Genomic DNA, 15,028 nt, shown 5'->3' with positions numbered 1-15,028 from the left:
GGACCCTGCCAAAACACAGATAAAAATTTATTTTATTTCAAGAGTCTGATTCCAGTTTTTATAGCAGGAAACAGAATATCATGTCTCAAGAGAAAACTATACTACAATTATGTCAGTAACTGGATGAGTATTAACTCCACACTCGATTTTCTTTTAGTTGACAGCCACATTCAATTTACACCATTTAGACCATTTTCAAGTGACAAAAATGGTAAGTCTCTTGAGTGGATTGTAAGCTTTGCTGATTGTGTATTGAAAGACTCTATAAGCAAAAACCAAATGCTACTAGGTGAACCCATGCAAACAACAAGTTGTAAAAATTCCCGAAACAAAAAAAATCTATAGCTCACTACAGATGACACAATGAAGACTAGAGAGAAAAGCCATATAGTAATGCTACACCATTCAGCTCCAAGAAGCACATTATTTATAGTGCAGTCCACATATGGTCACTGCTAAATGTCAAATCAGCAGTCTTATAGTTACAGTTTGGAACTAGTGGAGTCCACAGATCTAAACAGATATGCAACATGACAAAACTCAATTATACATGTACATCTAAATCCCTACATGAGCAAAGTAAACATCAGCAACTGGAGTTTGAAAACTTAATTTTTTAGAACAGCTCAGTCAACCTAAGAACTATAAAGACGGGATTTTTATCAGGTAAAACAAAGACCAACTAATGGCTGATGATAGTTTTACTTCCAAGAGCAACTGTGACAATTTTACTATGATGCAGGTATTTTGCCTTCTGTATAGCTTATAATCATGCCCCCATCTCATTTCTCATTGTCGATGACAAAGGTAATGAAAAACCATTATATCCTAAATCACACCAACCAGTTCTTGGAACTATGTGGAATTCTAGACTGAGCTATGGCTTTAGATTAAGTTTTGTTTTCTAAGTAGTTTATCGTTCTTAAGAATGTAGAGCGTATAATTATAATGGGTGGGACTTAAAAAAATCATTAAGCGATAACTTAAAATTCAAATCCTAAGAAGTTTTTTTGTAATAAAGGTAAAACATTAATACTTTCCATTTTCTCTAATCAAGTTGTCTGGCAATTCTTTCATAATTTCCTTAGAACAAAGTTTTATTCCTGACCAAAAATTTCACTGAAAGATATCTGGTTGGTTGAAATAAAGTAGGGGAAATAAAACTTTTTAACAAAAATTATGAAATACTTTATAAATGCTGGATTTTGAGGTGTTTCCCACACTTCCTGATTGAAAGGAAATACCTGTATCATCTAACAAATCTGGACTTCGGAAGTTTACTAAAAGCATAGTGCATTTTTGAGTCTTTGTATTGCATTCCCCATCTTGCCAGTTTGCAACAAATTTACCCTATTACCAATGGAAAAGACCTTCATCCTATACTCACAATAACCCTTCACACAGGCATATTTCTTGGCACAAACCTGTGCAGAGACTTCCACGGTTACCAGCTGCTGCAGATTACCTTTGTTTTAAAAAAAAAAAATGACTAGACCTTTAGCTCCTGCAATGATCTGTAGACTCCCAAGCTGCGTATTTCCAGCCACTTTTGAGTCGCATGCTGTAGCAAAACAGGCAGCACCTCTCAATAGATATTGCTGCAGAGAAAGACTTTGATTCAGCGGAGACTCTGTACGTGAGAGCAATGCCATTTCCCCTAAGAACAAGAGTTGAATATAGCCAACCAGCCACATAACTAAAACACACTTATTTAGTGGGCATTCCTTAGGTGACAGGGCACTTTCTTTTGGGGGGGGGGAGGAGAAGAGAGGAATTGATACCACACTACCAACTTTCATGCCAATTGTTTTAGCAAAAGTTTCTTTAAAACCTTCCCTTAATCAATTTGTTCCCCAGTGATTTGGTCAAAGAAATAAAATCCCTCTTTGTTGTGTGTCCCCACTTCCATCTAACACAACGCAGACTAGGAAGCTCCTCCTCCTACTACCTAAACTACCACATCAATAATATTTATTTATTTGTTTCAGGAGTAAATTTTCATTAGAAATATACTTTATCAATATACAGCTCTGAACATACACTTATTCATTTTTTAAAAATTAAATATCCAGTTGAGTACTATACCATTCACTATTTTAAGTGAAGATAATACGGCTCAAAAAAGAGAGCACGTATCAATTCCACTCCTACTCTTTGAGATTACTCAACAATGATGACTCAGTCAGACTGTCTTCTGATAGCATTCTTCCTATGACATGTGCTGGAAAAAATCCTGGACAGTGTGAGAGGAAAAACAGCATTAGCCTCACACACCAAAGGAAGGAATTTTCCAAAACTTTAAAATGCAGCCCTAAATTGCTTTAGAAATGTTTATTAAAGTTTTTAAAAAATCTTTATTGAGTATAGTAATAATGAATACTAAGGTGCAAATTTAGTCTAATTAAATTTCCTACTACTGAGAGTACCCACAGAATGCAGCTTATTTAAGAATATTAACCATGTACCTTGTAGATATGGTACTTGGGTCTTCCTTCTGATAGCTATCTGTTCTTAAACTATGACCCAAAGAAACATTTAAATAAAACGGAAAAATTAAATCATTTTTCAAGTACAAAATACTAATCTAGCTAGCTTACAGACTTCACTGTAAAATTCTGCCTTGTGATAATTCCCTAGATGATACAGAACAAGGCACACACTTCAGTGACTTTTAACTTAGCAATGTGGACTTGGCATTATATCCTCAAATCAAAACGCAAGACCGGGCTTTCAGCACACTACCAGATATGAGTTCTCCCTCTGCAGCATTATCACATGCGTCATCAATTACTGCCATGCCTAAGTCTAGCATCATGCCAGCACATTAAGACAGAAGATACTATATGCAGTGTTCACTGGACCAGAAGAACAGAAATAAGAAGGGGAGGTGGGGGAGAAAGAAACCCTAGAGAAGAAATTAAAAAAAGGCAGACCGTGCAATACAAACCAGATCATGGCTGCTTAGCTAATATGGGCCAACTGCTGTGGAAGAAAAATGTCGAACACCCCAAGTTGTGTAAATTTCTGTAAACATCTAAACACACACACAAACACACACACAACACCAACCTAATCAGGAACATAAATATATGTTGATCCTTTACTATGTTACAGTTTGAAAATAAAAGCTAAAGTTAAAATATCTGTGCTCTCTAAACTGCCTTATTTTCCTGAGGAAGGAGGAGAAGCTAATGTTTCTTAAAAGGAGAGGGGATATGTCTTGACTGCTATAAAGATTAAGATTTCCTTTTTGGTCATTTTTGCTCAAGTTTACCAATAACTCACTGAAACACTTATTAAAATATGTACACTAGCCACAAATATTAAATACTGATAATACTGACAAGTTTAGACTTTTTTAACAATGAACTGTGTAATTTAAAAATAAAAGTCTTTTCAAAATGAAAATAATGTTTAAAAATTGGGATTTTTTTTTTTTAAATTAAGTCAGGAAAATAAATCCCTTGTACTATTACTTTATATCAATATCTAAAACTAAGCCATGTAAAGAGATAGAATCAGCTTTTCACAAAAACCAGACATCTACGTAAGCTACCAAATTTGTCATTTTTCACAAGCGTCTGGTAACTATATTAGTCCTTAACTATTCCTAATGGAACATTTCACACGTGATTGTGTTGCCCAAGAAAGGTGAAGCTTTTCAAGGATCAAAATACATTTTACTCCTTTATTTAATTTACAAAAATGCTAAACTTTAACTTGCTATCTTTAACAGAATATCACTATGGGCCAAAATGATATTTTTCCATCAAATGCTAAGTTGTTTCTAGATTTTTCAGACCGATTTCCCAAAACATTAAATATTAGATTACATCCCAAACTCTATTTGATTATTGTAGGGCATGCAAAAAAAAAAAAAAAAAAAAAACACTCTAAACTGTAAGTTAATAAATTTAAATTCATTCACATCAAGTGTCACACGAACACTACCTAACTAACTATGACCCAAAATTAAGCACTGATCATCTTACCGATTCTATAGGCTTGTCAAGTGATGCCTGTTCAATTTCCAAATGTCCTTCTTCATACTGATCAAAGTGATTACCCTGAAAGAACAAGACTACAGTTATTTTTCAAAAGTAATAAATGCTGAAATTATTAATAATCTAATCAAACTTAGTGTTATTTTAAACTTTCATTCTTTTTCAGCAGTCAAAACTGTGTCACAAATTCAGACTTTTCTAAGTCTACAAAAATAATTTATTAGAGGAGCCTAGGCCTAGTAATATGAATTCTTCCTATACAGCAAACACTGAAATTGCTAATTAAAATACTATTAAAAGCATTTGGATTATCAACTTCTTCTCAGACTGACTATATTACGAAGACTGTAGGATCTTAGAAACAAAGATCCATGTTTAACTTTTCATAAACAATCCCGTACTACAGAAAATAAGTAACAGAAGAATGAAAACAAAACCTATAATACTGTCCAACGTTGGTAACATTGCTTTTAACTAAAATTGCTAAAACATTCAACTTTAAGTGCTCACTCCCAAATTTCAAGGAATTCGAACACACAATCTCTTGACACGTTATTCCAAACACAGCTATTCCTCAAATGATCTGCCGAGAGAGATAAACATGTCTGTGTAATGACATATTTGACCATAATCAAGCAAGGAGTCGCTGCAACTAGAATAAGTCAAAACAGTTCAACTGCGGGTAGGTGCAGACAACTAGGAAGTTCTCGCTAATCATGGTTTTCTCTCATCTCCCTGCTTCATTAGAAAAGAAATGCTCATAATTTGGCATTAAATCAGAATACCAATTTTCTGATACCCTTTTTCTTACAGAAGCAGGCATGATGGTTTGTTGAGTCCTGAACTGACCTAAATGAAAAGACTGAAGAGCCTACATTAATTCAGTGTGTGGAGTGGTAGGGCACAATTTTTCAAGGTAAAATTTTGGTTGAATAAAACTTAATGATAGAGATATAAAACATATAATCTGCCACACTGTATCATAAACACTAGGTTACTTGTTTCTCTCATCAGACTGTAAAGTCCTTAAGAACAAAACTAAATCTTATTTATCTCTTATAACCCTAAAAATGTGGTGGCTAAACATCCCAGAACAATTAGGTGCTAAAATTGTGTGGTACTAATAAAAAAAAATCCTGAAATGAGACAGTGGTGGTGATAATGGTCATACAACAGTTAATGTACTTAATGCCACTGACTGTACACTTTAAAGTACTTAAAATGGTACTTTTATATTGTATTTTACTACAATAAAAATGATAAAAATAAAAATAAAATTGTGCAGTAGAGTCTATCCAAAAGAAAAGAGTAACAGGAATGGGTTTTCCAAAGAAAAAAAGCAAATCCTAAAAACTGAAGAGCTGACATTCCAAGAAGGAGGAAAAGCAATCAACAAGTACTAAAAATGAAAAAAATAGCTATAAATCCTGAAAGGATTTATCTCCAGTATTTTGTCCGACAATCTCTTTAAAATTAACACTTGCCTCTTCTTTTAACTTCTAAAACAACATATAAAAGATTAAAAACAGTTACTACAAGGCATTAATTGCAAGGTGCTTCAAAATTCCCAAATAGTAAACATCCAAATACTCAGATTAACTCAAAAACCTCACATTGCATAACAATGTCCCACTAAATCTAATAACTCTTTCACTCCACAGCTCTATAGGATTTAAAGATAAAATCTCATCCTACCAACAATAACTGGATACTATTTTGAAAGTTACTTCAGAGTAACTTAGGACAACCATGTTTTAAATCAAAAGAGAACTGCCCCCAAATTTATCACTATCAAAGATGATATAATAAAAGCACAAAACACCTGCAGATATTATGAGAGAACTACCAAGTAACTCCATAAAAAAGAATATGGAAATCTAAGAAAAGCCATTCTAGTTCATCCTTACTGCACAAGAAATCACTCAAATTTTTCCAAACAGATAATGAATCATTAGCAAAATCCTTTCATCTGTAGACTTAAAATCATTTTAAAGTTTTTATTTATTTTTTAATTAATCTCTATACCCAATGTGGGGCTCAAACTTACAACCCTGAGATCAAGAGTTGCATGCTCTACTGAATGAACCAGCCAGGTGCCCCAGACTTAGTCATTTAGAAAATCCTTCTGTAGATTACAAACATGTTCCAAATGAGATGCTTAACAAATTTCTAAACACAGCCAGCTAAGTTTTTTTAAACCTCAGGAACTCTTGGGAGCCTGAGTGGCTCATGTCATGATCTGGGGGTCAGGGATGGAGCCCCACGTCTGGCTCCCTGCTCAGCAGGGAGTGTGCTTCTCCCTCTCCCTCTGCTCCTCCCCCCCACTTCTGCTCTCTCAAATAAAAAATCATTAAAAATAAATAAATAAATAAATAAAACTAAAACATGCACAGGCAACTCTAGAATACATCTACAAGCTGATACTAGAGATTAACTCTGAGAACTGAGTGCCTAAGAGACAAGAGATGAGAGGGAGGCCCTGTTTTTAACTCCAGGTTTTTTCCTTTTGAATTTTATACTTAATACCCTAAGACTCAAATACTCTAATGGAAATCACAACCATTCTGTGTTTATCTTTGAATGCTTAGTCAGCACCATTTGAAATAAATTTCTGATGACATTATTTTAAAATTTTAAAGTCGTGTTGATTCAAAAATATGTAATTTTCACTTTTTGAAATATAAAAAGAAAATAAAATCATGATTTCTTTGGACATTCGAAAGTTTTCCTAAAAAGCATATACATCAGACTATAAAGGCCACAAGTTCAGTTAATTTTTTTTGTCAGTATTCTCAGTAAATGACACCAGAGTTGCTCTTTTGCTGCTGAGAGGTTGACTATTCAAAAACAAACAAACAAAAAGCCATCTAGGAATCATCCATAATATAATCTCAACTTTAATAAATTTCAATTATGGCATGGTACAGTTTGGTTAATCATCCAACTCTGGGTTTCAGCTCAGGTGGTGATCTCCAGTAGTGAGACAGAGCCACGTGTAGTCTGCTTAAGACTCTTCCTCTCCCTCTATCCCTCAATGGGGGGTTGGGGGGGGCTCTCACAGTCTCTCTCAAATAAATTTTATTAAAAAAAAAAAAAAAAAAAAGCAACAGCAGGAAATGTCCAATAGGGAAAGAGTTTAATACTATTTTATTAACACAACAATCAGGGAGTTATAATAAAAACTTTAAAACTATACAGAAACAGGTTAAGTTACACAGAAGGGGAAAAAACAAAAAAGGTAGTTAACTAATTACAACTGTGTAAGATTCTTTATATGGACAAAAACTGAGCGGTATTCTGAAAATGTGACAGGAGCTGATTTGAAGAAATACATCTAACGAACACCTGAAGTTTAATTTTTTTTAAATTTAAATACAATTTTAGGGGCGCCTAGGGCTCAGTCAGTTAAGCATCTGCCTCCAGCTCTGGTCATGATCAGGATCCTGGGATTGAGCCCCACACTGAGTTCCCTGCTCAGCAGGGTGTCTGCTTCTCCTTCTCTCTCCCTCTGCACCCCACCCCGCACCACCCCCTCAATCTCTCTTTCAAGTAATTTTTCTAAAAATATGATTTTAGTGATAGAAGATGACTTTAAACAGCCTGAAAAGAAATATTCCACAACTCACCATAACTGAATTAGTGAACTGAGATTACTTCTTAACATGAGTATCTGCTTGATTTGCCATAATAAACCAGCCAATTAGTTGCAACATTTGAGAAGTATAAAAACTGCTTGTATTTTTTACTGTCTTAGAACTTAACCTTTTAAATATTAGGACTACAATACCAAGTCACAAACAATAAAAAGCACCTACCAACAAAAAAAATACTTTCCACACAAGAGAAATTATCATTACAAGCTTCATCTTCGTAATTTAAACTGGTTATCACCAATTCTAAGTCCTATAGATATTGCTAATTTGCTGTATGACTTCAAACAATCATGTTACGTTTCACATCCACTGTGTACTCATTTGCAAAATGAAGAACTTTAACTGGACACTCTTTTATGCCATTTCTTGGTCTAAAATTTCACAAATTTGCAAATTTAAGCTGAATTAAATTTAGCCTCTAGAAAATGGTTAATTAAGTCATTTAAAATTTGTTAATACAAAAACATATGCCATCAATTCCTACAAAAGAAAAATATTAACGACAATGGCAATAATCCTTGGTGGAAAAGCATAAAACATTTTTCACCTACCACCAAAATAATGTAGTCTTATTCCATGACATGTAAACCAAGTAAAAGCAAACAAATGACCTTGGTTTGGTGATGACTTTTTAGATTCAACACCAAAGGCATGAATTATAAACAAAATAATAAATTGAACTTTGTTAAGTTTTTAAACTTCTGCTCTGGAAAAGACACTGTGAAGAAAATGAGAACACAAACCACAAATAGGGAAAAAATAGTTCCAAAAGTTACATCTGATAAAAAACTTATCCAAAATATATAAAGAACTACTAAAATTAAATAAGAAACAAAGAACCCAATTTAAAACTGGGCAAAGGATCTGAAATGATACCTCACCAAAGAAAAAAAAAATATGGCAAATCAGCGTAAGAAAAGATGATCAACATCATACATCATTAAGGAATTGCAAATTAAAATGAAATACCACTACATATAAAACAGAATGGCTAAAATCCAAGACACTGGGGTGCCTGGGTGGCTCAAGTCAGCTAAGCGTCTGCCTTTGGCTTAGGTCATGACCCCAGGATCCTGGGATCAAGCCCCATGCTAGGATCCTGGCTCAGATGGGAGTCTGCTTCTCCTTCTCCCTCTGCTCCTGCTCTCCTCTCTCAAAAAAATAAATAAAATCTTAAAAAAAAGAAAAATCAGTGGTTGCCTGGAACTTCAGGGAATAAGAACGGATGAATAGGCTGAGTGCAGGACATTTTTAGAACGGTAAAACTATTCTGTATAATACTCTAATGGTGGATACATGTCATACATCTGTCAAAACCAACAGAACTACACCAAGAGTAACAAACATACCACTCTGGTATGAGATATTGATGGTGGGGACACTGTGTGTGAAGGGAGAACAGATATATGGGAACTCTACTTTCAGCTCCATTTTGCTGTGAATCTAACAGTGCTCTAAAAAATAAAGTCTATATGTTACAAAAAAAAAAGTAAACAACAAAAGAGAGGTAATAATTTGAGTATACCCATGGTCAACATTTCCAAAACATTTCTTCCCCAAAATATGTCCATTTTAAAATTTTGCTACAAAACTATAAAGTTGGTAAGTGATTACTTCTTAGAAATAAAACAATGGGTGCCCGGGTGGCTCAGTCATTAAGTGTCTGCCTTTGGTTCAAGTCAAGATTCTGGGAGTCCTGGGATCCAGCCCCGCATCGGGCTCCCTGCTCATCGGGGATTCTGCTTCTCTGTCCGCCTGCTGCTCCCCTTGCTTGTGTGCTCTACCTCTCTCTAAAAAATAAATATTTTCATCTGAAAATATAAAGAAGAGAAAAGAACGAAAGAAGTAGGGCTTTCCTTCAATTTCTACTGTTACAATACAGCCTGCATTTTAACAATATTCACTTTTGGGCGCCTGGGTGGCTCAGCTGGTTAAGCCTCTGCCTTCGGCTCAGGTCATGATCTCAGGGTCCTGGGATCAAGGCCCGCATCGGGCTCTCTGCTCGACGGGGAGCCTGCTTCCCCCCCCCCCTCTCTCTGCCTACCTGTGATCTGTCTGTCAAATAAATGAATTAAAAAAAATCTTTAAATTAAAAATAAATAAATAGGGGCGCCTGGGTGGCTCAGTGGGTTAAGCCTCTGCCTTCAGTTCAGGTCGTGATCTCAGGGTCCTGGGATCGAGCCCCGCATCAGGCTCTCTGCTAGGCGGGGAGCCTGCTTTCCCCTCTCTCTCTCTGCTTGCTACTCTGCCTACTTGTGATCTCTCTCTCTCTCTCTCTCTGTCAAATAAATAAATAAAATCTTTTAAAAAAAATAAATAAATAAAAATTAAAAATAAAAAAAAAAAGACAAAACAGCAACATATACAGGTACTTAGGACAAACTGAAATTTTTATTAAATTATACCCAAATTTAATGGCAATTACAACATTAACTAAATTTTTGCGCTTTAAAATTTTATTACAAACAGACACAGCCAAACAGGTTCTAAAGAGACATGGTAGCTAAATGTAATGAGGTATCCTGTATGGGACTCTCGAACAGAAAAGGACATGAGGGGAGTACTAAGGATACAGATACAGACTTGAATTAATAATAATATATCAATATCCATTGGTAAAGATTATTAGTCTGTTAGTATGGTAACAAATGTGCAAACACTAATGTAAGATGTTAATAAGGGAAACTAGGTGCATATCTATGGGAACTCTTACTATCTTAACATTCTTTCTGTAAATCTAAAACTGTTTTAGATTTAAAACAAAGTTTTGAGAAAGGTCAGTACCACTCCATACACACAGACATGCACAGATTCTTTCAGCTTTATAAAATACCTTCAGAAACCTTATCCTCACAAACTTAGATAATACAGGATGTGGCAATCAGTTAAACTCAGAGGAAAATTTTTTTTTCCTTTTTAGAGTGACCAAGAGTGCATGTGAGCAGGGTGGAGAGGGAGAGAGAGAGAGAATCTTTTTAAAGGTTTATTTATTTTACAGAGAGAGAGAGAGAGAGAGAGAGCGTGAGTGTGGGGGGGGGGGGGCACAGAGGGAGAGACAGATCCTAAAGCAGACTCCCTACTGAGCACAGAGCCCCATGTGGGGCTTGATCCCAAGACCCTGAGATCATGACCTGAGCCAAAATCAAGAGTCAGCCACTTAACTGACTGACTCATCCAGGCACCCCAACAGAGAGAATCTTCATAAGCAGGCTCCACACCCAGGACGGAGCCCCAAGCAAGGCTCAGTCTCGTGACCCTAAGATCATGACCTAGCTAAAATCAAGTCAGACCCTTAACTGACTGAGCCACCCAGGCACCCCTTAATCATCCTTACTTCATAAATAAGAAACTAACACAGACTGTCCCAAATTCACAAAGGCTTCTGATTCTTTGGGTCAGGGATAGGGTATATGGTAGAAATAAATGTAATTTTATTTTTGTTGAAATTTTATTTATTTATAGTTGAAACAGTGTTACATCAACTTTAAGTTGTAACGGGTATACAATTTAGCATTGTGGGTCTTGATTCTTAGCCCCTTGTTTCCACCATTGTAAACTATACAAAACTCAAAAGATTAAAAAAAAAAAAAAGCATTAACTATTACCATAATTCTTCCCCCCATAACCATAATTCTTAAACAATATTTCATATAGAAAAGTTAGTTAAAACCTGCTAGTTAGCACAAAAGACATGGAAAGACCAAGGAAATGTTACAGATTAGAGGACACAAAGAAGAAATAACTACATGCGATTAATTTAGAATCCTGGGTGGAATCCTGAAACAGAAAAAGAATATTAGTGGATAAAAGTGGTAAAATTCAAATAAGCCTTATGGTTTAGTTAATATTACTGTACCAATGCTGGGGCACCTGGGTAGCTCAGTTAGTAGTGCTTATCCTACAAACTATAAGAACAGTAGTAGTAGTAGTAGTAGTAGTAGGGATGGTCGTGGTGACTATGATGATAGTAGTATTTCTTATTTTTCCTCACACATACAACTTCCATCATCCTGATGAACTTAGACTTATTAAGATCATTCTTTCTGGGGCGCCTGGGTGGCTTAGTGGGTTAAAGCCTCTGCCTTCTGCTCAGGTCATGATCCCAGGGTCCTGGGATAGAGCTCCCGCATCAGGCTCTCTGCTCAGCAGGGAGCCTGCTTCCCCTCCTTCTCTCTCTGCCTGCTTCTCTGCCTACTTGTGATCTCTGTCTGTCAAATAAATAAATAAATATGTTTAAAAAAAAAAAAAAAAATCATTCTTTCCAGGGGCCCCTGGCTGGCTCAGTCATTAGAACCTGCAACCCCTGATCTTGGGGTCCTAAGTCCAAGCCCCACACCAGGGGCAGAGTTTACTTTTATAAAAAGGAGGGGGGCTGGGGCGCCTGGGTGGCTCAGTGGGTTGAAGCCTCTGCCTTCGGCTCAGGTCATGATACCAGGGTCCTGGGATCGAGCCCCACATCGGGCTCTCTGCTCGGCAGGAAGCCTGCTTCCTCCTCTCTCTCTGCCTGCCTCTCTGCCTACTCATGATCTCTCTCTGTCAAATAAATAAATAAAATCTTTAAAAAAAAAAATTAAAAAAAAAATAAAATAAAAAGGAGGGGGGGGTGCCTGGGTAGCTCAGATTAAGCCTTTGCCTTTGGCTCAGGTCAGGCTCAGGTCATGATCTTGGGGACCTGGGATCCAGCCCCCATCAGGCTCTCTGCTCAACGGGGAGTCTACTTTCCCCTCTTTCCCTGCCTGCCTCTCTGCCTACTTGTGATCTCTGTCAAAAAAATAAAAATCTTAAAAAAAAAAAAAATTCTTTCCAAAAATAGGCAATATGGCATTTGATTATGTGCAGGCCTCAACAGGAATATTAAGAGGAGTATTTTTTTTTTCCTGCTTTACCCTGCTTTCAAAATCTCATTTAGACCTCTCAAATCCCATTAGAATTAGGATGATCACATAATGTATCTTACAAACCAGGGCACTTTGAGAGTAAAAGGGAAGGCTACGGGTAAACATGTCATGACAAAAGGCATAAACTACAACATATGGTCATCCTAGGGAAAATTTACAAATCCTACGTTAAAGTATTCTTAAAATTTAGTTTTAATGATGACTGCTTGACACTTATTCCAATGCCTAAATCAACTCTTCCTATCCATATACTATCTGCTTTCAGAACTGAAATATTATTTTTCATTTATGCTGATCAGAAATTTAAGCTCAAAGGGACCAGACTAGAAGCAATTTCACTTTTCAAAAAATTGTTTTAAAACACATACACGTATACATAACACCCTACGGACTTTCTTTCAACTGCCTCTCTCAACAAAAGCTTCCACTTGTGGCAGGTCTAATTATAAATGAACAGAACCTGGCTGACCTGTATGTCATTAAAATACACAGTAGCCCTAATTCCTTATAGGTCAAGGATTCTGCTTCCAAGCACAGGACAAATGTGGAAACTTCTCTCTTACAAATTTAGCTGTGAAGATCATTTAAATATAAACAGAGACATGGACGGTCCTAAATTTACCCATATAGTGGAATCTTTTATTTGCTAACCAGTGCTGATTTTGGACTTTACACAATCCTGCACCTGTACCCTTTCCAGTGGTTAAATATGGTAATTAATAGGGAAAATTAAAACTAGAGAAGAGGATAAATTATTGGAACAATTCTTTAAAGATCACAACCAAAAGACCATAATCTCAAATAGTAAAACACCATATTCAAGACCCTGAAGAGGTGATATTCTCCTCTATCTTCCTATGACTATTAAAGTTTAACAAGATTTCCCCCCAAAATTAATGAAAAAATGTTACTCATAGTCAAAGTCATTGGATTTAAGCTCTCTGATGAAAAGTCAAATCAGGGGCGCCTGGGTGGCTCAGTGGGTTAAGCCGCTGCCTTCGGCTCAGGTCATGATCTCAGGGTACTGGGATCGAGTCCCGCATCGGGCTCTCTGCTTGGCAGGGAACCTGCTTCCCTCCCTCTCTCTGCTTGCCTCTCTGTCTACTTGTGATCTCTCTCTGTCAAATAAATAAATAAAATCTTTAAAAAAAAAAAAAAAAGAAAAGAAAAGTCAAATCAATTATTTAATACAAAGATTATAGAGACTAAACTTTTAAATCCTTTCTGATTTTTCCCATTTAAACTATTTATGAGCCAAATTTATTTTTTTTTTTAAGATTTTATTTATTTGTCAGATAGAGAGGGAGAGAGAGCGAGCACAGGCAGACAGAAAGGCAGGCAGAGGGAGAAGCAGGCTCCCCGCCGAGCAAGGAGCCCAATGTGGGACTCAATCCCAGGACGCTAGGATCATGACCCGAGCCGAAGGCAGCTGCTTAACCAACTGAGCCACCCAGGCGTCCCAGAGCCAAATTTAATTTTATCATTGGTAGTATATTGTACCACTCATGCTAGCCCTAGCTTTTAGCACCTGGCTCTGGCTATTAAGCTGCATATTATGGATATTCCTATCTCTCTTCTTCAAATCTCCCCAACCAAAATGTATCTTTTGTGCTATATTTACCATTATTCCCTTAGCGATTGTCTAATGTCACTAAGGGGATATATTAATCACTGCCCTACCTTACAACTCAAGTAACAGACTTGTTTATAATTTGGACTTTCTAAATTCAAAACATGTAATGATGCTGATTTTACCTGCCATAGATAAAAAATGATATGTTTAACAGATAGAGCTATATAGGATAGAGTCATATTCCATCTGTGAACAAAACCAGTCCTCCTCTGTCACCAAATAAATGAGAGACTTTCATCTCTGTTGCCCTCTCCCTTACTCATCTCAAATAAACTAATTCTAGTATTATCCTAAATAATTCAGAAAGGAAATGTCTCAGGGGCAAAAACCCTGTCCAAAAAGAAATGAACATTCTAGGGGATTACTGCATCATTTTATTAGTATACTTAAAATTTATTTCCACTTAGAAAGTGGACAGAAACATCAGTGTGGTAAACTCCTCAAAAACCCCAATTCTTCGCTATTTTCGTAATCATACAGTCTGATTTAGAATGACTTTCAGTATACTATTATAAAAACCAAAGATCTCTTAAGTGAGAGATACCTGAAATTAAATCACAACCATTCGCTAGCTGTATAACCTTGGGCAAATTATCAAAACTGTCTAGGCCTAGGCCTGTGTCTTCAGCTGTTAAGTCCAGATTATTACACTATAGCATTACTGCATAGCCTGGGTGGCTCAGAGGGTTAAGCACATACTTTCCACTCAGGTCATGATCCCAGGGTCCTGGGATCGAGTCCCACAACTGCTCCCTACTCAGCAGGGAGCCTGCTTCTTCCTCTCCCTCTGCCCTTCCCTACCACTTGTGCTCTCTCTCAAAAAAAAATAAAACATTTTTC

General features: G+C 36.4%; 1 protein-coding gene across 1 annotated transcript in view; it reads right to left on the bottom strand.

The window, feature by feature from the left end:
• LOC111158121 (G-patch domain containing 8) overlaps positions 1 to 15,028 on the bottom strand; it is a 108,172-nt gene that overhangs the window by 80,442 nt on the left and 12,702 nt on the right. The window contains exon 2 of the mRNA XM_022519984.1: positions 3,993 to 4,067. Coding sequence (XP_022375692.1) covers positions 3,993 to 4,067 — 75 coding nt within the window. The remainder of the gene's footprint in view (positions 1 to 3,992; positions 4,068 to 15,028) is intronic.

This window comes from Enhydra lutris, unplaced genomic scaffold (genome assembly GCF_002288905.1).
Source record: "Enhydra lutris kenyoni isolate GAN:26980312 unplaced genomic scaffold, ASM228890v2 scaffoldscaffold57, whole genome shotgun sequence".
Classification (NCBI taxonomy): domain Eukaryota; kingdom Metazoa; phylum Chordata; class Mammalia; order Carnivora; family Mustelidae; genus Enhydra; species Enhydra lutris.
Note: the sequence above shows the minus strand (reverse complement) of the source record. Positions and strands in the feature narration are given on the sequence as shown.